Source organism: Anthonomus grandis, chromosome 13, assembly GCF_022605725.1.
Source record: "Anthonomus grandis grandis chromosome 13, icAntGran1.3, whole genome shotgun sequence".
In the NCBI taxonomy this organism is placed as follows: Eukaryota; Metazoa; Arthropoda; class Insecta; order Coleoptera; family Curculionidae; genus Anthonomus; species Anthonomus grandis.
Genome location: NC_065558.1, coordinates 9,710,735 through 9,733,886, shown reverse-complemented (window position 1 = coordinate 9,733,886; position 23,152 = coordinate 9,710,735). Strand labels below are relative to the sequence as shown.

The window sequence follows — 23,152 nt, the reverse complement described above, 5'->3', positions numbered from 1 at the left end:
ATGGTTTGAGTGGTGATTTTTAGTTACGCGCGAACTCGCGTGTGTTCTTTACATAAGGTTGAAGTGCTGTTGAGTGTTTTCCCCAGACGGGGATCGGACGGTCGCGATGACCGACCATGGACTCAAGTGGTAAGTGTCCCGGTGCAGATTTTGATGGGTTTAAATGCGAATTTTGAGGCGTGTTTTATCATCGGTGATAGTGTTATTTAGTGTTCCAAGTGGTAGATATTACGTAATTGTACCAATTAATAAATTAAATTATTATGTAGGGTGTTTATAAAGTTACTTTAAAAACCATTTATTAGTTGATTCTAGTGTAATAGGTTATTTGCCTCATTATCTGTAAAGACCGCAAAATGTCTTAAAGTTTCTATAGAGTTCACGTTTAGAAATATCCATATAAATTATTCCAGTTAAAAAAATGCTGAATTAATGCATTTTTTGTTGAATCTGGTGTTTCTAGCATGGTCAAGTTAATATTTTTCGAAAACTATTATTTGTCTCTAAAACTTTCTGGAATTAAGTTTTACAAGTAAATGATGCAAGATTTAGGGAAGCCTTTAAGAACATTTACTTAAATCATATTTTATCGTTAAGTTTTGGAACAAATAAATTTGAATTCACTTTGGAGCATCTCATTTATTTAAGACAAAATAGGCTTTCCATTAACTGAACTCCCTATACTAACTCAATTATTCTCTACTTAAAATATAGTCTCTACTAAAGTAGTTTTTTAAAGATTTCCTTTACTACCTCCCTTACTAAAAAAGATAGATATACTTTGAACACCTTGTTATCATAGATTTTTTTAAAAATACAACCCCCTTATAACAAAATTTGTATCTCACACAGATATTTTGTCCGATATGTTGGTCGTTTTGTAATATTCAAAAAATATATAATAAGTTAATTAATGTATCCAGGCATATAAATTTGGCCAAATTATGTTTCTTTTATAAAAGACCCCTTATATTGTTTAGTTCATTTAAACTCGACTTGATACCTACTACATACTAGTTACTTTTTCAATAATTATCTACAGCGCTTGACATTATTTTTTCTTAATGCTTATTAAACAGGCGCAAGAATTGAAGTCCATGTTCCTAGGATCAGCAAAAAAACCTATAAATATATTTCTGAAATTGCTTCGTTTCCAAAATTCAAGGTGTAAAAGGTTTAAAGCAAAAATCAATTTGCATTGCTAACTAAATAATGCGCGGGTAAATTTAATTTTTTTTGTGTGTTTTAGTCATTACAGTACTTACAGAGTATTCTATACATCTATTGACATTTTTTAAGGAAAAGCCATTATGTGAGCATATATGCTCTAAATGGATTAAGTTTTAAATTAGAGAATGAAATATTCAAGGAAAAATTAATGTTTTTGTAATTTTTCATAAAAAATATACTTACGTATTATATGCATACAGATCCATTGATGTAGTTTTGCAATGGAAATATCTTAAAAATTATATATTTAGAATTTTGGCAAGTTGTGCATTTCTTTCGAAATACTCTTCATATGATTTTGTCATTATTCTCTATTTTCATTGACAATCACTACTACTAATTTTTTAGGAATTCCCTTAATCTCAATTTAAATTCTTTGTTTAAGGTTTAACCAAGGAATCGCTACTTAAAGTTTACATACATTTAATTTATATACAGATATATATACATAATATATATACATTTAATTTATATACATTTAATTTATAATACAGAGTTATTCGGTGAAGAACAGGTTGTCCGAAGAAAAAGCGTAGAAATTAAATTTTATTTTCAAAAATATGGAAGGAATCTTGAAAATGTAACAGATTTTTGATTAAATAGAAGTATTTGGAGTTTCCTTTATTTGTAAAGACTTCTCTTATATATTCCAATTAAGATTCACATTAGAAAGAAAATTTGAAAATGTGCAGTATTACGTAAGACAAAACCTTGTGTAGAAACATCCTAAAAAGTAAAAAATTACAAATTCATAGAAGGGCCAATACATATTTTTAAACTATAAAACTTTCAAAAACACATTATCAAAACTAACAAAACAAAATTGCTGCTAAAAACAGAAGTTAAAGAAAGTAAATTAAAAAATAATAAAACAAAACAAAAGGTATTACAAAATATGAAAATGATCCTAGAGCATAGGTCAAAAGGAATCGTTAAAAAATTCATCAAGGCTATAATATGCTTTAGTTAATAAAAGTGATTTTAACTTGCTTTAGAATTTTTTAACATCTAATGTTAGTCTAATACATAGAGGAACACATTTGTAATTTTTTAAGTATATGAGCGAGTTTCTGGGAGGATGTAGGGATTGGTAGAGAAAGATTATCTACTTAACGGGATCTATGATCAATATTAGAGGAAGGTTTAGGACATAATTTATGAATGAGTAGCTGTTTCCAAGATAAAAAAAATTGAGTTAAGATTTTTGGAGTTATTAAAAGGGGTTTACAAGAATCTCTCAATCGAAGTAATCACATAGGTATCTAACTGCTTTTTTTATTCACAAAAATAATGTTCACTAACGCCTTGTTGCTTAAGCCCCAAAAAGGCATGCCTTAATGAAGATGAGTACCTTACATTAGTTTGGCACACTGCTAGTAAGAATCTTACTCAAAACAAAGCTAGTAAAAATGTCCATAAAACCCCTCTATATTAATTATCACATTATGTCTTAAAAATAAGGTTACGTCATAAATTGATCACGCAATTAAAGGGCAAGATTCTATTCTTTGCAACAGTAGTTATTTTGGTTAAGGCTTTCTCTGAAAGAGGCAAATAAAGTTTAAAATAGTGCAGATTTACAATTGTTTACCGTAAGATTAGTAAAAGCATCGCAAAGCAGCAATGCGACAAACAATAACCCACAGAAATTCTGTTATTAGTAAACTACTCACTAGTCGGTGAAGCCATTGGTCTCTCTTTAATTTAAGGTTTTACCTATGATTTTTATGTTAAATAATATTATAGCAGAGGTACTTCCGCACCTAAGATCTATGTTAACCAAACTGGTATATTTTGCTATTTAATGCGTGGTTGCAATGTATTGATCACATCCAAACTAAAGCCGCTTTAATAGTGGTTCAAGTGACTTGGAACTTGAGTTAAAGATGCGTCAAATTAAGTTAGATAGAGCCATATTATTTTTATTACTTATGACGAAGCTTATTCTAAAAAGCTTCAAAATGTTTACCTGTGAGACTTAGGTCATGTAGTACATCTCATTAACAATATGTGTTATCGGGAACGCCAAAATAAAAGAAAATGTAGACGAAGCACGTTTTGGTTGGTGCACAAATTTTCAAACAAAACCGATTTTTTTTTAAATTTTATTTTGACAAAATAAATTTTCTTTTGACTTTTCCGATAGTCAACTACAGCGTACGACTAACGAAATCTATTAATCTATCTTTTTATTTGTTGCCTTATTTCTGATGTATAGGAGAAAATTAGTTTTTCATATTTTTGTCTAAGAAAATATAATATCGATTGGTGTAGTATTGGAGTGGCATGTTTTGAATTATTTGAAAGATATTTGAATGTTATCTTTTACCAAATACACTCTTTATTATTTGGTTTGTTAATTTACTGCAATGTTCTTATTCAACTTTCATTTTTTCATATTAATAAACTGCGTAGCCTAATGTTATATTTTAAATAAATTCTAGTTGCGATCCTATAGGTTTGAAATCTTGAGTTTAGTTGTGGGATGGGATCGAAGGAATAAAAACAAACGTCACTTTATGTACTGGCCAACGTTTCGCAATAATTTTATTGCTTCATCAGGGCCCTAAGGTAACAAAAAAGACACAATGAAAAAAGGATTATTATATATAAACAAAATTTAACTTTTTGGGGTTTTGTTGATACCACCAAAAAAAGAAAAAAAAAACAGAAAAACAAAAAAAAAAAAAAAAAAAACGACAAAATCTTAGATTTGAAATAAAAAAAATTACACAACAAAAAAAAATGATAAAATTACTTACATAACAGTGTGATTTTGCTTGTCATAAAAAATCATGTAAACATGCTTTTTTATGACAAGCAAAATCACACTGTTATGTAAGTAATTTTATCATTTTTTTTTTTGTTGTGTAATTTTTTTTTATTTCAAATCTAAGATTTTGTCGTTTTTTTTTTTTTTTTTTGTTTTTCTGTTTTTTTTTTCTTTTTTTGGTGGTATCAACAAAACCCCAAAAAGTTAAATTTTGTTTATATATAATAATCCTTTTTTCATTGTGTCTTTTTTGTTACCTTAGGGCCCTGATGAAGCAATAAAATTATTGCGAAACGTTGGCCAGTACATAAAGTGACGTTTGTTTTTATTCCTTCGATCCCATCCCACAACTAAACTCAAGGTTATATTTTAATTCAATATTCTTTTTGGGCTCATATTTTTTTATTTTAGTATAATTTTTAAATAATATACAGTAATATATATAATATTAATATTAATAATATATAATATTAAATTTAAATTTCCAGTTTTTCTATTGTTACACATGGTATTCTATTGGTATAACTTTTATGCTTATTATTGAATAATTTAATGAATCGCCTTTTTCTAAATTTAAATTTTGTAATATTCAATTTAAATCTTATGAAAGGATTTGTTGATTTAATCTTAGCCACATAATCAGGAATGTTGAAAAATAACAACAAAGTGCAGCATATCCGAGGAAATGGAGTAAAAATTAAATTAAATAAAAGGATATTAATTTTTAAATTAAGTGAAAGAGTTCCAGTCATAGTTTATCTTGAGTCAAAAATTACAAAGGGATTAACATGTATTTGGTTATTTGCGAATTTTATCACAAACATGAATTAAATGCAAACTCTTTTGACTTTTACCCTCAAAAGCTGAAACTTTTTTACCAATTTTTCACAAACCTGTTAAATTCCTTAATAATCTGATTTCTTCAGCTTTGAATTATTTTTTGGTATATATAAACGTATAATATGCTTATTAAATTTATTGGTGACCTTTACAGAATCTTAGTTATCACAAAACCTAAATAACGTGTCATTTGGGCCATTGTATCCGGTTAAAAGTGATAATTCCATCATGCAGAATAATTCAGCTCGCAAAACCGAAAAGATGATATGCTTTATCAGTTACATATAAATTTCGTTAAACGGATGTACTAAAAAAATATCATATTTTTACAGTTCCCTGCACCTATTTTAACTTAATCAAAAAAGATGCCCGATTAGTGTTATCTCAATGCATCCTAAAACAATTTTCCTACTACACCAGTAGTTATTCGATATCGGCACGGTATCAAAAACGAATATACTAATTTATTCTTATAGTATTCACGATAAAGATCTAAATTATTAGATTTAATTTACATATTTAATCTGGATCGGATTGAGCTAAACAAAACTTTACATACTACATATCTATTACCGTATTATCAAGGCATTTAATCTACATGTTTTGGAGAGCATATAATTTTCTATTAAAGCAGTTAATACGTATTCATAATATATGCAATTTTGTCTTAAAAATTAGAAGATAAATAGGAAAAGAGTGGTCTTAGGTATTATGTCAATATTAAAGCTTATAAACGTCGTAATGTTTTAATATGTTTTTTCCCCGCTCAGCAGGAAACACGATAAAAACTAGTGTATACAGATAGATCAAGGAAGTGAGTTTTTCTTCTTAATTTTAAGATGATTTAAACAGTAATGAAGTAATGAAATGGAGCGATAAAGTAAAAGAAGATTAAAAATTGTTATACTTCCATTTTTATTGAATCCTCGATGAAAGGGATAATAATAACTGATAAAAATTATTAAGGATCTTAATCAGAAAAAAAAAGATTTCAAAAGGTTCAGTGAGAAACGAATTTTGGTACAAATGTAAAAGATCACAAATTTTATATTTTTCTTACTTTCAAACATCATAACCCATCTTAATGAATAAGAATAAAATATCATGATGTTCTTAATGGAATTTTAATTGGGTTATGTCCGGAGTCTAATTACATCAGAGAAAAATAAGATTTCAATATGGTTTATAATTATAGAAATGAAATATGGTGGAAATAAGCGATAGCTTATCTCACACTCAACTATAAATAGTTATGTATAAATTTTATATCTATAGTAAGCTACAAAATTAGGAAAATATGAATATAATGCAATTAAAAGCAAATGGGAAAAATGCTATTCTTTTTCCGTTTTCAAACTTAATAACCAACCTCAAATGCATGTTATTAAAATAATACTTGTCCTGAGTGATAATGAGCTGAAAAAAAGAAAACTGAAATGCAGTAAAGGAGAAGAAAGCTTAAGAAATATTATGTTCAGATTCAGAGAAATAGAGAACAAAGTCATTGAGAAACGAAATACTCTAGGGATATTTCCAAAATGAAAGTTAATTTTATTTTTACATAAAATAAAACAGATCCAAAGACTAGAAAATGTATAGCAGTTTTACACGCTTATAAGCTTTGCAGATGACACATTTTATATTTTGTCAAGCAAACTTTTAAAAGTTGAACATAACTTTCTACGAAAAGAATTGTTTCCAATTTAAGAAAATAGCAAGCAACACGATAATATATACCTCCCTAAACTTGGGAGTGTTAAAACTGCAGATGCAATCCCATCCAAACCATTTTTGTTCAATATTTTGTCATGAAAAGTAACAATTTGCTTTGAAAGAAACTACATGTTAGTAGAAATTAATAAACTACAAAAATTGGTCCTTTTTGTATCTGATGCATTATTTAATTTATCACATTCTCTACTAAATAGGTCTTTCGAAATACATCTGCAAAAAAAAACTCAAAATAATTAAAAATTGGTTTTTTGAAAATACTTTTTGTCAAAAACTAGATATATGCCCTCAAACGATATTCTTTCTGAAATTGGAATATTAGATTGGCTAGACCCCTGTCTCGTAACACTATATTCAACAATAATCCTTAGAACTCATGGTCAAAGAAGCTTTAAGCATTTTTCTTTATTAATTATATAGTTCAGTTCAGACAAAACTCACTTTACTACTCATATGGATGAAGTTGCATAAAAAACTGTAAAAACTATAGCAAACAAATCCCTAATATAATTTTCCATAGGCGACTATAAGAGTCGCCTATATACTTTTATATGTAATCGAATATTCCTTAACTTCTGAGGTAAATTCCATCAGTATACAAAATCGCGGAAATCCTAATTATAAAATTCCAATTAAAATTTTCACCTGAGATTTAAAGGAAGCGCCTTTGAAATGTTTCGTTAAATAAAATAACGACAGAAGAGATATACGGCTAAGATACGTTAGAACTCCTAGTCACATTTTGCAAGTTTTTAATTGTATTGTCAGCAGATACACAGTTGCGGAAGCTAATTTAAAAATTGCTTATTTTAGTCATTTAATAAGTATGACTTAAAATTATAACATAAGGAAGAATATTAATAATTTGTTTTCTATTTCTTTTTTAGGTTCATGGTGTTGTATTTGGGGATATCAGCCGTATCTGGGGTAAGTAACCCTATAACCAAATTTCTAAAATGAAGATATTATAAGGAAGAATATGTCACGAGAGTCTATCTTGTATTTATGTGGTAGGATTATATTTAGTTTAAGGCATTATTATATAAAAAAAATGTAAATTTGTTGATATTTTTTCACATTTTTTGCCTAAAATAAATAACAATACAGGGTGTTTCTATCTGGCAATTGAAGTTTGAAAAACCTGGGAGAGCTTGATCATAATTACCACTGTCTGGAAAAACAAATATTTTTAAATGGGTCCATTATCTTTAAAAATATCAATTACCTCCTCTTCCATATAGTTAAAATCACTCATTTTTCTACTGTTTCTACAAGAATTTAAGACAACCACTTTTTCTTCCAATAAGTTACAGCCATTTATGTTTAGAGGTTTTCAAAAGTTTTTCTGTATTCAGAAAGACTTTCACTACCTGACGTAATTGCCCTTTTAAACATAACAACCTGAAAGAAATAAGAATTTAAATTTAGTCAATATCTTTCAAAAAAATTAAAGCTATTTAGCTCTTTCAAGCAGTTGAATGAATGTTTCTACTGTTTCTATAAAAATTAAAGCCAGCAAGTCTTTCTTCCAGTAAATTGAAGCCATTCAGATGTTTCGAGCTTTTCAAAAGTTTCTCTGTGTTCAGAAAGACTGTCACTGCCTGACGTACTTAACCTTCTGAACACAACTGCTTGAAAGAACATAAATATTAAAATTTGGTTAATGCCTTTCAAAGAATGGAAGCTATTTACCTCTTCTAGGCAGTTAAAGTAATTCACACTTTGATCTTCGGTTTTTTTCCGAAAAATTAATCTTAAAAAATGGACTGAAGAAGGCAAATTTTCTCAACTGCCTGAAAGAAAAAAAATTATAAAATAATGGATTCTATTGAGATATAAAATATTTAACGGAATACCCTGTAGATGTCTTGTCAGTTAACACCTCTAATTCTTAAATGAAGAAATTCTTCAAATATAGTGTAAAATGTAGTGAACTTCACCCACCAGATGTCCATTAAAGAAAACAAGAACTTCCGATCTATATTATTATTACAGGCTTGCATATATTAATGACCTGCGGAGCTGAACAAACGGACGTAAATTTCAAAATAATCCCCATTAACGCCCCTTTGCCATTAAACCAAAGAAAATAACAACTCGGACAAGAGGGAATTCTTTAAGAGAAATAACCATAAAAAATCGGGAAAGGTTATACTGTTACAACCGGACTGTAAATAACTTCATCGCGAAATTAACAATTTCGGATAAAATGTCTCTTCGGCTGGCTCTCTTCTTTAATTGCAAATCTTTTAATGAAAGAGCACCGCCCGATGTAATTTTTAACTTACAAGATATCGGCCGCAATATATTTTCGAAAATGGGAACGACATAAGATGGTTTTTCGGTCGTGTTCATTACTCGTCGTGTCAGATGTACCTGAGTTAAACATTTACAACGCTCGAACTAATTACGTAGTTCGGCTATTATCCCACATAAGAAAATATCGTTTATGGAACAAGGACAGAACGTATTTTTTTTTCTGGAAATTTCAGAACAATAAGCTTAATAGCCTTAAGTGATAATAACCTCTTTTAAAAATTAAAATAAATATTATTTTTAAGATCTCCATTTGTTAGGGCAGACTCATAAGTTTTCGACTTTCCCTCGTATAGCACTTTCGGCCGCTATCTTGAGTCGCCACGTCATAAGGTGGGAGGAGCTTAATTATCACGTGACCCTTTGTTTCCCAATGCATAATCCATCACATGACTTATATAAACAAAACAGGAGGCGTGGCTTTCATCTGTTATATAAGGGCTTTTCAAAGAGTACTTTGTGCAATTGTTTAAGGGTGTTTGAATTAATAATTTTGTGTATCGTTTAAAGTATTGTTTTGTATTCTGTAATAATAATGTTATGTAGAAATGAAACGTCAGCACATTGAAAAAGTATTAAATTTCCCCTTTTCTTTATAATTAGGCAATCGTTATTGTGTACATTATTCAACCCGGCTGGCGTGCTTCTACAAAAATATTTCTGGCTGCGTGCCCATTTCTTTTAATTCTTACTCACCGTAATTTATGTATGGAGGCGTTTTTCCTATTTATACATATGTATATATGTATTGGCTTATGGGATCTAATTAAAATATATCATGACAAAAGACAATAATTCGCTAGTCTTAGGCATTGATCGATTGAACAACCTTTATTATTAATACAATTTTCACATATTAATAAATATATTTATATATTAATTCATAATAGGTAACATGTCATATTTCGACCCACTAACATCGTTAACAGTTGAACAACGAATTTTTTTTTTATTTTCATATGTTGTAGACCCTGTTCGAATATGAAACTCGGAATAGTGGAATATACACGAACACTATAACTTGATGAACTCCAATAGAAAACCTACTTTGAACAACTGTACAGGGTGTCCCAAATTCGAAGGTGACCATTGAAATCTCGGAAACCGTAAGAGTTACAGGGTCGGTTAAATAAAGGCAAAGTTGCGCAATTTGGAGCTTAATAAACTGACGTTTAAAAAATTGTAATATTCCAGATACTTCTGGAGATATCCAAAAAAAATCGAAATTTGTCAAAATCATTTTTACCTTCTACCGACTTTATTTAAAGAGATATCAGAAAATTAAAATCAGTTTTTCATTGCCACTTTTTATTTATTACAATATGACGCAAAAAAAAATTACTCCGACGTTTCATTTTTTTTCCGATCATCATCAACTTTATTTTTTCTTCATCGCTAGAGATGGAAGACCATGGACAAGACGCCAAATGATTGGACTCAACGTCTAAAAAGAATTAAGTTGGAAAATAAGGCCTACAATATGAGGAAAAAGAAGAAAAAGTTTTCTATTTAACAATAAATCTAGATACGGATCTACATAACTTAATCACTGTTGAGCATGAAACTATTGAAAAACTCAAAATTAAAATAATATGAAGGGTGCTTTTCTTAATTAATAGTTAGAATTAATAATTTATGAGGGTTCTTGAACAATTTATAAATTTCTCTAATTTTCTGGTTTAGCAATTTCTTCAAGGCAGCGTACATAGATCGGCGAACAGAACGGGACTCTACGGAAGACCGGACAATCGCAATTATCCAAGGAGACCTTCGGGAGGTACATACAGAAATGGAGGTTACGACGACGTGCAAACCTCACAAGAATACAGCAGCAATACTCGAGTAGAGGTTGAGGATGAAAATGAAATTGACGAAGATGAGCAAGAAAACAGGTGAACACATAACACATCTTTTTAACTTAGTCACAACCGTTTACGAATTAAAATTTTCTAAAGAGGGGACCAAGCTGCAAGCCAAGAGCTCTTCGGTGAAACTTCATCGCCACGGTATGACCAATCGTACGAATACGGATCCAGAGGCTATCCCGGAGGAAGAACTTGGGAGGCAGCGGGAGGTTATGGCGGTAGAGCCTCCTATGGAACATCTCACGGCGGTTACGGTTCTGGATCTGCAGCAGCTGGTGGTGAATATGGATCGCAATCCCAAGGTAAATTTTACAATGCTCGAATTCAGTCAATAACTCTTGTTCTATTTCAGGAAGATATGATTCAAGTTACAGCTCTGGAACAGGCTCTGGATATACCGGAACAGGTTCAGCCTCGGGAGGATATGTCGGAGCGGGTGCTGGCTCAGGAGGATATGCTGGAGCAGGTGCAAGCTCAGGAGGGTATGCCGGAGCAGGTGCAGGCTCTGGAGGATATTCCGCAGGAGCAGTCTCCGTGGGTCGAGGAGGAGCCTCCCAGAGTAGTGGGTAAGTGTTCCATCCATATTTATTTAACTAAAGTAGTAATTAAACAATTCATATTGCAGATATGATTCATACGGGTCCTACCCAAGCAGTCCATATGAAAACCGAAGACCGTACGGTAGCAGTTACGATATTATCGAAGCTCCTGGCAGCGCCCTCGGTCCAAGAAACATGTCTGAAAAATGCATTCCAAAGTGTTTTGCCGAAAAAGGAAACAGAGTATGTTTTTATTCCATTATATTAATATCCTTTATTACCATGGTATATATTTCAGGGTTTCCCAGGCCTCCCAGGTCGTAACGGCGATAAAGGTATCCGTGGATTTCCAGGAGATGAAGGTCTAGCAGGCGAAAAAGGAGATAGAGGAGAAACTGGTCCGCAGGGACCTCGCGGTCCCAAAGGTGATAGAGGAAAAACAGGTCTTCCCGGTTTCCCTGGTGTAAACGGAATCCCTGGTCTACCAGGTCCTGAAGGACCTCCCGGTATACCTGGATTGGATGGTTGTAATGGTACAGATGTACGCTCTTATTACCTTTTCGTTTCCATTCCAGATAAAAGGAGCTCTCATTTTTAGGGAAGCCCCGGTCTTCCTGGTGCTCAGGGTGATAGCGGTCCCAGAGGTTTTCCCGGACCACAAGGTATAAAAGGAGAGAAGGGTGAGGCTGCCCACTGTGAAATTAACTTAAAGGGCCAAAAAGGAGAACCTGGAAGAGACGGCGTTACCGGACCGCCTGGACATCCAGGGCCACAAGGTCCACCTGGGTTACCCGGGCCTGCTGGGGATATTGGTCCTAGAGTAAGTAAATTATTATAATTAAATAAATTCAATAATATATTCCTTTTTTAGGGTTTTACGGGCCCACCGGGGGCCAAAGGTCAAAAAGGCCAAATGGGAGTGGGATATAGTGGAATGAAAGGTAAGCAATTTTTTAATTAAACGTTATTTTATTAAACTAATTATTAATGACACCTTTAAAGGTCAGAAAGGAGAAACGGGCCCACCAGGTCAAAAAGGTGACTCTCCACTCGCTAGATCGGAGTTCCACAATAGAACTACCCAGATCGGTCCTAAAGGAGACCAAGGTATGAAAGGTGACCGCGGAGATATGGGTTTTCAAGGTCAAAAGGGAGACCAAGGTGTTGAAGGAGACTATGGTATTCCCGGAGCCATCGGTATGAAGGGAGAGAAAGGACTTATCGGTCCACCTGGCCCAAGGGTAAATATTCGCCACACCAATTTAGAAAAATCTATATATAAATATTAAATTTAGGGGCGTGACGGCTATGCTGGTCCACCAGGTCCACCAGGACAGAAAGGAGATCGAGGATTAGAAGGACTTCCAGGTTTACCCGGCAGACCGGGATCTAAGGGAGAACCGGGACGTGACGGCCCTAAAGGAAATTTAGGTTTAACGGGACCACCCGGGCCGCCGGGAGGTGGAAAAGGAACGCCGGGACCACCTGGACCTCAAGGTCCTAGAGGATATCCTGGTCCGCAAGGACCTAAAGGTCAGTAAAAATATGTAATAATAAAAACTCCTATAGATTTAATTATTACAGGTACTGACGGTTTTAATGGAGATCCTGGGCAAAGAGGTCCACCTGGACCAGTGGGTGGACCGGGAGTGCCAGGAAGAGCGGGTCCTGAAGGTCCGCCTGGCGATAAGGGAGACAAAGGTGAATCTGGTTCAATTGGCCATCCAGGAGGAGAAGGACCGAGAGGTTTTCCAGGTTTGCAGGGTCCTCAGGGTCCTAGAGGAAACCCTGGTGAAAAAGGTTATTCAATAATTGTAAGTTAAACGGATTATTCGCTAAGCGACAACACTATTTTATATATCATTTGATTAGGGCCCAAAAGGTGATAATGGAATTCCCGGACGAGACGGCGATAAAGGAAGTAAGGGTGAAAAAGGTTTTCAAGGAACTCGAGGAGCGCCTGGAGATTCCCTTAACGGTATCCCTGGAGACTCTGGTCCGCCAGGTCCCAGAGGTGAAAAGGGTAATGCAGGACGACCGGGAATACCTGGAGCTCCTGGATCATTTGGAGAAAAAGGTTATAAGACAATTTTTTCAAGAGATTATTGAAATTTTAATTATCTATTGGTGTTTCAGGTGATAAAGGTGGAACTTGCATCGACTGCTTACCCGGTCCGAAAGGTGACAAAGGAGACAGAGGTTTTGACGGCAGAGAAGGAGATATTGGACCTAGAGGACCTCCCGGCCCGCCGGGAGCTATGGGTCAACCAGGACAAGTTGGTATACCTGGTATACCAGGAAAACCGGGCGCACCAGTAAGTTAACTCATTCGCAAATATTAAACAGTCATTGCTTCTAACATAATATATTTTGATAATAGGGTAAAGATGGTACCGATGGACCAGACGGACCTCCAGGAGACCGAGGATTACCAGCTCAAGTCTCGGAAAGTTTAGTTAAAGGCAACAAGGGTGATAAAGGAGAGCAAGGATTAAACGGCAGGCCAGGACCGATCGGTCCTATGGGTGGCCCCGGACCCAAAGGAGATAAAGGTCTGGCTGGATTCCCAGGAGAAAAGGGAGATAAAGGATTAAAGGGTTACGATGGTGCGGACGGAGTTCCCGGCTTAGATGGAACACCTGGACAAAAAGGTCAAAAAGGAGATAGTGTTAAAGGAGAAATGGGTCCTCCAGGATTTAGCGGAAGCCCGGGAGAAAAAGGTGAACCCGGATTACAAGGTCCTCAAGGTAAAGCTGGAAGATGTGCCGCTAATATTGTTGCCCAAATGAAAGGCAGTCAAGGCCCTATGGGGCCAAAGGGAGAACCGGGCATACCTGGCCCACAGGGTTTACCTGGGTTAAGAGGCGAACCCGGTACGCCAGGACCCAAAGGAAATACAGGACCAATGGGTCCTCCAGGACCTATAGGACGTCGTGGTTTAACTGGCCCAAGAGGTGACAAAGGAAATGTTGGTCCCATGGGCTTCCCAGGTGATCGGGGATTGGATGGAGCCAGAGGTTTACCTGGTCTGATTGGGCCAAGAGGCATTAAAGGAGAACCCGGTATTCCACAGGCTGGGCCTTCAGGGCCACCAGGTGTAATGGGACTTAAAGGAGAAAAAGGTATCCCGGGATTCCCTGGTAAACCGGGACCCCACGGCAATGACGGATTACAAGGTTTAATGGGAGAAAAAGGTGATATGGGTGTTGCCGGTTTAAATGGTCTTGTAGGACCACCGGGACCTAAAGGAGAACCTGGTCCTATTGGTCCAGCAGGTATTCCTGGAAGTACAGGACCACCTGGTCCTCCTGGACCAAAAGGACTTCAAGGATTAAAGGGAGAATCTGGAAAACCAGGGCTTCCTGGTTTCCCAGGGCAAAAGGGAACCAAGGGTGATTTCGGACCAGCAGGTTTACCTGGACTAAAAGGAGCTATGGGACGACCAGGTAACGACTTGACGTTAATGAAAGACTTTTTTAAAGATCTTTGATTTTCTATAGGACCTTCCGGAAATCCTGGTCTTAACGGCAGACCTGGTTTACCAGGAGAAAAGGGAGATAAGGGTTACCAAGGACCACCAGGTCTTACTGGAATAATTGGAATGCCAGGCGAGAAAGGTTACTCTGGACTTAAAGGTGATAGAGGACCAGAAGGCCGTCCAGGCTTACCAGGACCTCCCGGTCTACCCGGTTTGAAGGGTAACGCCGGAATACCCGGCTTACATGGCAGAAAAGGAGAACCAGGGGCAGCTTCCGAGAAAGGTCAAAAAGGTGAACCTGGAATTTCGGGTCCACGTGGTCGCGATGGCTTGCCAGGAGCTCCAGGACCTGAAGGTCCTAAGGGAGATATTGGCTTACCTGGTCAAGGTAAGCTGAAGCGATACTAAATTACTATTACTATTCATTAAACATAGGTGCTTTTAATTTGCGATTTATTAACAATCCTTTTTCCATTATAGGTCTGCCGGGTTATCCAGGCCAAAAAGGAGACCGTGGTACACCAGGTTTCGATGGAGCGCCAGGAACACCAGGTAAAAAGGGAGATACAGGTGTCCCAGGTTTTACTGGCCCTAAAGGAGACAAAGGTCTACCAGGAATTCCTGGAAGTCCTGGCATGGATGGAAGAGATGGTCTGACGGGATTAAAAGGTGACAGAGGATTTCCAGGAATTCCAGGTATAACTGGAGAGAAAGGTGATAAAGGTCAAGCAGGACTTAACGGGTAAGCTTATACAGTTTTAAGTACATTTAATTCGATATTAATATTAATGCATTTTTATAGATACAATGGATCTCCAGGAGAAAAGGGCATGCCAGGTCCTTTGGGACCAGAAGGTTATCCAGGAATTAAGGGAGATATGGGAGAAAGAGGTCCTCCAGGCATTCCAATTACAATTAAAGGAGACAAAGGCGAACCAGGTCCCCCAGGAATTATCGGTAAGGACGGAGAAAAGGGAGATAGGGGACTACCAGGGCCTGCCGGTATAAAGGGAGATAAAGGAGATATTGGTTTTCCTGGACTAAAAGGAGATACCGGATGGCCAGGACCAGAAGGACCAAAAGGTAAGTCAACATGTGCCATTTAATTAATAATATACTTAACAATTTATTTGCTTAGGCGATCGAGGTCCGGCCGGTCTAGCCGGATTGCCCGGACTAACGATTAAGGGAGAAAAGGGACTTCCGGGACTTCCAGGTAAAAATGGAAGAGAGGGAGCTCCTGGACCCCAGGGAGAAAAGGGTATCAGTGGAATACCGGGATTAGTTGGAAGACCTGGCGTACCGGGACCTCCAGGACCTATTGGACTTCAAGGAGCTAAAGGTATAAAAATTGTACAATACAATATAAACGTTCTGCTTTAATTCTAAAAAAATCATAATTAAAGGTGATAGAGGCTTTGACGGTCGACCGGGACCAGTAGGACCTCCTGGCCCACCGGGACGCCCTGGACTAGATGGTTTGCAAGGACCTTTGGGCGAGAAAGGAGATCGAGGACCACCAGGGTTAATGGGAGTGCCAGGCGAAAAGGGTGATAGAGGTATTCCAGGTGTACCAGGACCAGTTGGAGTGCAAGGTGAAAAAGGTAAGTTTTTTGTAAAACATTGAAGACATACAAGAACTTGTAAGCACTTTGAAAATCTGTAGGTGATAGAGGACTTGACGGACTCACGGGACCTAGAGGCCCACCAGGACCACAAGGTTTCAAGGGAGAACTAGGTGCTCGTGGAGAAGTGGGAGCGATTGGTTTGATAGGTCTCAAAGGTGACAAAGGTGATAGTGGACGGCCAGGCCTTCCTGGACCAAAAGGTAACGCCGGACTCGAAGGAATGAAAGGAGCGCAAGGGTTAGATGGTCGCCCGGGAGTAGATGGATATCCTGGTACGCCAGGAGCAATAGGTCCAAAGGGTGATAAAGGATATCCTGGACCACCGGGATCGCCAGGGCGCATGGGTGAAAAGGGAGATGCCGGTCTGGACGGTAGGCCTGGACTTGATGGTGTCCCTGGTATCGTAGGCCCGAAAGGTGACCAAGGAGAACCATGTGTACAAACATCAGATTATCTGACTGGAACCTTATTGGTACGGCACAGTCAAAGCCGTGAGGTGCCTCAATGTGAAGCCGGACACACGAAATTGTGGGAGGGTTATTCGCTCTTGTATGTTTCGGGTAATGAAAAACCACACGCCCAAGATCTCGGCATGGCAGGTTCATGCGTCAGAAGATTCTCAACGATGCCCTTCGTATTCTGCGATATAGACAACGTGTGCAACTACGCTAATAGAAATGACAAGTCATATTGGTTATCGACCAGTGCCCCAATACCTATGATGCCAGTGGAGGAAACCGCAATCCAAGAATATATTTCTAGGTGTGTGGTCTGTGAAACACCAGCTAACGTTATAGCAGTCCATAGTCAATCCTTGTCTTTACCGGAATGTCCTGGTGGATGGTCTTCGTTATGGATCGGGTACAGTTTTGTAATGGTAAGGAAGTTATATTGATTGTTTTCTTTATGTATGTAACGATTATTTTTGTAGCATACTGGCGCGGGTGCTAACGGAGGAGGCCAATCGCTATCAAGTCCCGGTTCTTGCCTAGAAGACTTTAGATCGTCGCCATTCATCGAATGTAACGGTGCCCAAGGTCACTGCCATTATTTCTCGAACATGTTGAGTTTCTGGCTGGCGACTATCGAGCAAAGCCAACAGTTCCAGAAACCGCAGAAACAGACCCTTAAAGCTGGCAACGTCCGCGATAGAGTCAGTAGGTGTCAAGTTTGTATCAAAAACACGTAAGATACGCTTTACTTTAGTTGATAATAGGCACAATTGTTTCAATTAATAAACTGTTCATATTTACATCTAAAATCTAAGGCAATGAACACTTTTACGTGAACAGTTAATAAATGCGCTAATGTGTTCAACCAATAAGTGTTCCTTCCGGAGTACTTGATCGTCTGCTGTGATATGAGTGCCGGTATCGGAAGATCAAGTACTTGATCACGTGGTCAATAATGTTGATTTGTCCTAATTTGTCAGTTTTTTTTCTATATGCCATTGACAAATGATAAATAGTTTTAACGGTATACCGCTTATAACTCCTAATACTGCCGTGCCATGGTTTTAACAATAAAAAGCATGTATGTATAGATTCTTGTATAGTAATTTTAGGTTAAGTGTATGTAAGTATGGAAAACTTAAGTAGGTACCGACTTTTTTGGGTTTTATTTAATAGGTGCTTCTTTTATATAAAGTATATATAAGCTCTTTTATATGGGATTTTTTTAACTTAAAGTATCACATCCGGTTTAGTTTTTCTTGTTTCTGCAGTGATTTAAAACATGATTGTACTATATTAACATTCCTATAAATTATCGATCACTTGTCTAGTCAAAACACTCAAGAGCCTCTCACTAAATTCTTGTTTTTTTTTATTTGTTAAAATCACTGTAATCTTATACATAATTATCATCTTCAGCTTATATTCAAGCACTGCCACTTGTAATATTTATACATAAAAATATATTTATAATATTTACATGTTCTAAACTACCTACTATTTTGTATTACCTACCATTGCTGTTCGTTTTAATAAAATTTTAATTAAATTTTCTTTGTGTTTTTTTATTAATTGGTTTCATTTTACACCAAACTGTCTTAGATCTAGTATTATCGGAAGTTACTCAGTACCGTAAGAAACCGAGTAGTTCCCGATAAAAATAAATAAATAAACGTCCAAATCGGTAATTTCGTCTTTGATTGTTCTTCTGACTTCCTTTGAGAACCATTTTTTTTGTTATGTGTACATACGTACAGTTTTTGTCGTATAAATGGAAAATGATATACTATCATTTGTAAAAGAATACCTAAAAAACAATTAAATTGGAAATTTATATCTTGATATTTAAGTAATTTTTCACTCCAGTTGAAGCTTAGTATTTCTTTTATTAATTTATTTATGGGAGAGCATTTTTCTAAATTTTAGTATTATATTTATGGCATTATTTTTATTATCTCTTGTTACGTTTGTAAGACAGTTATCAATACATGAATTGAAAATGTTATATTTTAAACTAGTAATAGTGTTTAAAAATTCTAGAGTTGTATTTTTATTTCTTCTAAAATATTATTGATAAAATTTCCAAATACGTAAAAAGCTCTAGATGCCTTACCGCAGTTACCACGCACTTACCGTATAAAAGTAGAAGAGAACTTTACATTATTTAAAAAGAAGATACTCAACTTGTTCAGGTAGAACATAGAACATTCAGCGGAGGACTTTTATTAACATTTTGGACATTTTCTAAAATTGATATTCTACATTTTAAAATACGGCGTTTCGACTTTCATTGATAATCACTAACTTTATTTTTAAAATAAGACCGCTGTACTTGCGACAAAATTTGATATATTTCTGCACCACTTATCCAATGCAGAGTTTGCATATCAATATAAAACTCGCATAGCAAAGTACATAATCTCAAAATATTATGCTGTGTTACCATTATATTGCCTAATATATAATTGTTAGCAGCACAACATATATATTTCTCTTAACACAAATCTGATTCATCACATTATTGTGCAAAGCAATCCGTTGCGCTAGTAAATATCCCGTCCTCTTGTAACCTTACCTTTAATATTTATGACAGATCAGCTGATCCACGTCATTTGATGCGTCACTGATTTGTCAAATGATGACGGTTTCATGTGTTTACATTTCTGTTTCCTTTCATTGTTGGTGTCTTATAAAAATAACAAATTATTTTGAAATAGAAAAGTACTTTTATTGTTAAAAGTGTCTCAATGTGCAACGCCACTAGAGACATAATGTTCGAAGCAGTGTTAGACGCAGCTCATGATCCCGATGATATACCACAAACCACAGAACCACTTTGGATCTTAGGGAAAAGATATACCCCTATAAATGGTGAGATGAAATGTTTCTTTTTAATAAAAACATGTTTCCAATGTAACTTAATTATCTGCACTTGTACTTTTTACCTTAGTTACTAGGGGCGACAATTTAATCCACTAAAGACATTGCGGAGCTTAATTATAAAATTAAAAATGTATACAGAAAAAGAGCAAGTTTTAATTAAATCCCCTACCTCTATATATCACATTAAATATAAATTTTTTCCTAATTTACTAATGTATTTAGTGTTACAAGAGTATTTATGAATAGCAAACTCATGGTCATGGTCAAACGAGCATACCAAGTTCTTATATTAGCAGATTGTAATTTAAGTATGCATAAATCTCAAACAATATGGTTTTTTTTGATATATATGCAATAAAAAACAGGTTTTAATAGGATCTTTATAGAACCATTGACACGTTCTATTAGGAAATTGGTACAAGATACTTGGCAAGTAAATGGCACAATAAAATACAGAGATTTTAGAAAATTAATTCAATTAAGGGCAACTAACCATAAAAGTAATAAGCCCTAATATTTATGTTAAATTATGTTAAGAAAAGTCTAATTGTTAGTTTAACTCTAGTTTTAATTTTACAGATATGAGGGACATCCTAGTGCCCATTTTTTGTGAATTTTTTTTGGGTAATTTGAAAAAGCGGCTTAGACTAATAACCACGCAATCCAAACCAATCTCTTCTAAATCTGCCATAAAAAATCATATCTTTCACTTTTGATAACACTAGGTATTTAACTTACTCATATATCACTAAACCATCACAGTAAGTTATTATTGATGGTGTCTAAAAACTTAGGTAGATTATATTCACTCTAAAATAAAGTTTACTTATTTACATACATACCTACGAAAAAGATTTTCTTTGAAATTTTGGTCGGTAAACAAAGCACTCAAAGCAGCCTATGTTAATTAAGTGTCTTCAAACTCTTGTGATTTTTTCATTACTGTGGTAGTTTTATACTAGAGTAAATTCAGTTCACCAACTTTTATATTTCAAGAACATAAGAAAATCCTTTTATTTCATGGAATTTAAATAGTATGAAATTGGTCAATGTATTTAAGTTGATTAAACACAAATTGCATAGATAGTACTACATTGACACAAAAACATCAAGAACAACAGTTGACATTTAAAACCTAAAAGAAAGATCTCATAATTAAATTATTTCCATTGAGAAACTTGTTACAATCAAATTATATGTGTCAGTCGTTCAACTATTAAAACAACCACTATCTCTTAGTGTAGGTTATTATTAAAAGATATTGAATTTGTTTTGTAATTTTCTAGAAACTAACTCCATAAGACAAGATATAGTTTCAAAATTGTGGTTTACATACAGAAAAGATTTTGTGGCAATAGGAGGTAGCGATGGCAAAACAACAGACAAAGGATGGGGTTGTATGCTCCGATGTGGCCAGATGGTTCTGGCACAAGCATTAATAAATTTACATTTAGGTTGGCACAGGTTTTACTACTTGACAATCAATTTTTAGTATCAGATTAGGGACAACTGAAATTTTAGGTAGGGATTGGCTGTGGAGTCCTATGACAAAGGAAATGACTTATCTTAATATAGTAAAAAAATTTGAAGATAATAGAAAAGCACCATTTGCAATTCACCAAATAGCAAATATGGGTGTGTCTGAAGGAAAGCAAATAGGGCAATGGTTTGGACCAAATACTGTTGCACAGGTTTTAAAGTAAGCCTGTTCTAATAAGAAGTTTCTGGGACTAAAATTAAATTTTTTAAGGAAACTAGTGAAACATGATGATGATGTCAATATTGCAATTCATGTGGCTATGGATAATGTTGTTGTTATCAGTGAAATAAGTGAGTTAATGTTATTAATATTCTGTAAAAAATAACATATGATTTTAGGACATCTTTGTATCAGTCCATCTGCAATAGACTATTCAAAAACTGATTGGAAACCTTTGTTACTCATTATACCATTGAGGTTAGGTCTCTCTGAAATAAACCCAATTTATATTAATGGGCTTAAGGTGCTGCCTTTAGAAATTATATTATGTTTATTTAAAAAATCTTTAAATGGTTTATTTTAGAAATGTTTTCATTTTAAACAAAGCCTGGGAGTTATAGGTGGAAGACCAAACTCGGCATTGTATTTTATTGGGTACATAGGAAATGAAGTTATTTATTTTGATCCGCACACAACTCAAAAAGCTGGTTCTGTTGGGTATAAAGACACTTTAGAAGAAAGAGAGGTAGATTACAGTTACCATTGCAAACATGCCTTAAGAATGAATATGACGAGCATGGATCCCTCGGTAGCTGTGGTAAGTAATAAGATTAGAGAGCTAGAAAATAAGACTTAGATATTCCTGGTACTTGCAGTGTTTTTTCTGTAAAACTGAAGCAGATTTTAATGACCTCTGTGAAAAAATTAAAGAACAACTAATAAAGCCTGAGAAACAACCTTTATTTGAAATATCCTTTGAAAAACCACAGGAGTGGCAACCAAATAAAGAAGGTATGTTATAAAATTGATAAAATTATCATGTACTGTATATTTTGTTTCAGATTTAAGTGCATTAGACTTGAGTGATCACTCAGATCAAGATGAATTTGAAATATTATAATTACATAGTTCCTTCCTTGAGATTAATACACCAGACATTTTTTAAGATACTTATACACTGAATCTTCATAGAGTTTTTAACGAATATTGTTCACTTTATATTTTTTGCTTTTTATGTGTTCAGTTTTAGAAGTATATCATTCTAAAACGTTATTGTATATTGTTTTAAATTATTATTGTATGGTTACACATGTTTAAATGCCGAATTTTTTAGGTATGTTTTTAATATTATATAGTTTTGGTATATATTTGAAAGAAGTGTTTATTTTCAATGTCCCAGCTAAGTTAGGTTTATTCCAGATGATAATAATTTGTCTTTTAGTTAGCTTTATAGGGTGGGTAAGTTATAAGCACTCAGTGTTTGGTCCTGTGTTATTTCTTTTATTTACAAATGAATTACCCAAAAATCTTTTGAAAACAACTTACTAGAATCTATGTTTTAGAAATGTGTCTAAAAATCTTTAAACATAAGGACCAGTATACAAGTTATTAACATTATGTTTTAAACAAAAAGAATGCAGAAAATTTGTATGTTCTTTAATAAAGGGATACAATTCAAATATAAATCTTCAAATATAATTGGTCTTAAACTATATAACAGCTTGCCACTAGAAATTAAAGTGTTATACTATTGGGAAACTTAAGAAAAAATTAAGTTATTTAATTTCAAAAGCAATACTGTCCCTTTTTAAGCACTGTAGTATGGTAAATTGGAAAATAAGTGCTCATCACATTCAATGATTGGACATACACAAATAATTATAATGTACTGTATTCCTATGAAAGAGAATTACTTTACTGCTGTAGCTGCTAAAATT

At 34.6% G+C, this 23,152-nt stretch overlaps 2 protein-coding genes across 3 annotated transcripts; both read left to right on the top strand.

The window, feature by feature from the left end:
• The first annotated feature begins 4 nt into the window (after positions 1 to 4).
• Positions 5 to 18,406, top strand: LOC126744250 (collagen alpha-1(IV) chain). Of its 2 annotated transcripts, XM_050451623.1 has the most exons (23): positions 5 to 129; positions 7,462 to 7,501; positions 10,574 to 10,782; positions 10,846 to 11,057; positions 11,108 to 11,191; positions 11,222 to 11,321; positions 11,381 to 11,537; positions 11,593 to 11,835; positions 11,893 to 12,114; positions 12,166 to 12,235; positions 12,297 to 12,535; positions 12,590 to 12,827; positions 12,879 to 13,108; positions 13,167 to 13,371; positions 13,431 to 13,609; positions 13,675 to 14,740; positions 14,795 to 15,160; positions 15,253 to 15,514; positions 15,575 to 15,855; positions 15,911 to 16,114; positions 16,179 to 16,376; positions 16,439 to 17,277; positions 17,332 to 18,406. In XM_050451623.1, exons 1-23 carry the CDS (start codon positions 107 to 109, stop codon positions 17,587 to 17,589), a joined length of 5,925 nt encoding a protein of 1,974 aa, XP_050307580.1. In that variant the 5' UTR covers positions 5 to 106; the 3' UTR covers positions 17,590 to 18,406. The 2 variants fall into 2 exon arrangements, with proteins under 2 accessions (XP_050307580.1, XP_050307579.1); XM_050451622.1 differs by having other exon boundaries at positions 11,108 to 11,321.
• A 1,081-nt stretch (positions 18,407 to 19,487) lies between these two features.
• On the top strand, positions 19,488 to 22,592 carry LOC126743610 (cysteine protease ATG4B). The gene is made up of 8 exons (XM_050450784.1): positions 19,488 to 19,723; positions 21,022 to 21,189; positions 21,257 to 21,434; positions 21,486 to 21,565; positions 21,614 to 21,738; positions 21,799 to 22,032; positions 22,091 to 22,226; positions 22,277 to 22,592. Exons 1-8 carry the CDS (start codon positions 19,600 to 19,602, stop codon positions 22,333 to 22,335), a joined length of 1,104 nt encoding a protein of 367 aa, XP_050306741.1. The 5' UTR covers positions 19,488 to 19,599; the 3' UTR covers positions 22,336 to 22,592.
• The last annotated feature ends 560 nt before the right edge of the window (positions 22,593 to 23,152 follow it).

Excerpts from the sequence above, each read along its gene's own strand:
- LOC126744250 (XM_050451622.1), top strand. The coding sequence starts at position 107 with ATGACCGACCATGGACTCAAGTG. Across the intron at positions 11,322-11,380 it reads GGAGCCTCCCAGAGTAGTGG|ATATGATTCATACGGGTCCT; the intron begins GTAAGTGTTCCA and ends TTCATATTGCAG. Across the intron at positions 12,236-12,296 it reads GGGATATAGTGGAATGAAAG|GTCAGAAAGGAGAAACGGGC; the intron begins GTAAGCAATTTT and ends ACACCTTTAAAG.
- LOC126743610 (XM_050450784.1), top strand. The coding sequence starts at position 19,600 with ATGTGCAACGCCACTAGAGACATAATGTTCGAAGCAGTGTTAGACGCA. Across the intron at positions 21,435-21,485 it reads ACTGTTGCACAGGTTTTAAA|GAAACTAGTGAAACATGATG; the intron begins GTAAGCCTGTTC and ends AAATTTTTTAAG. Across the intron at positions 21,739-21,798 it reads TTTATATTAATGGGCTTAAG|AAATGTTTTCATTTTAAACA; the intron begins GTGCTGCCTTTA and ends GGTTTATTTTAG.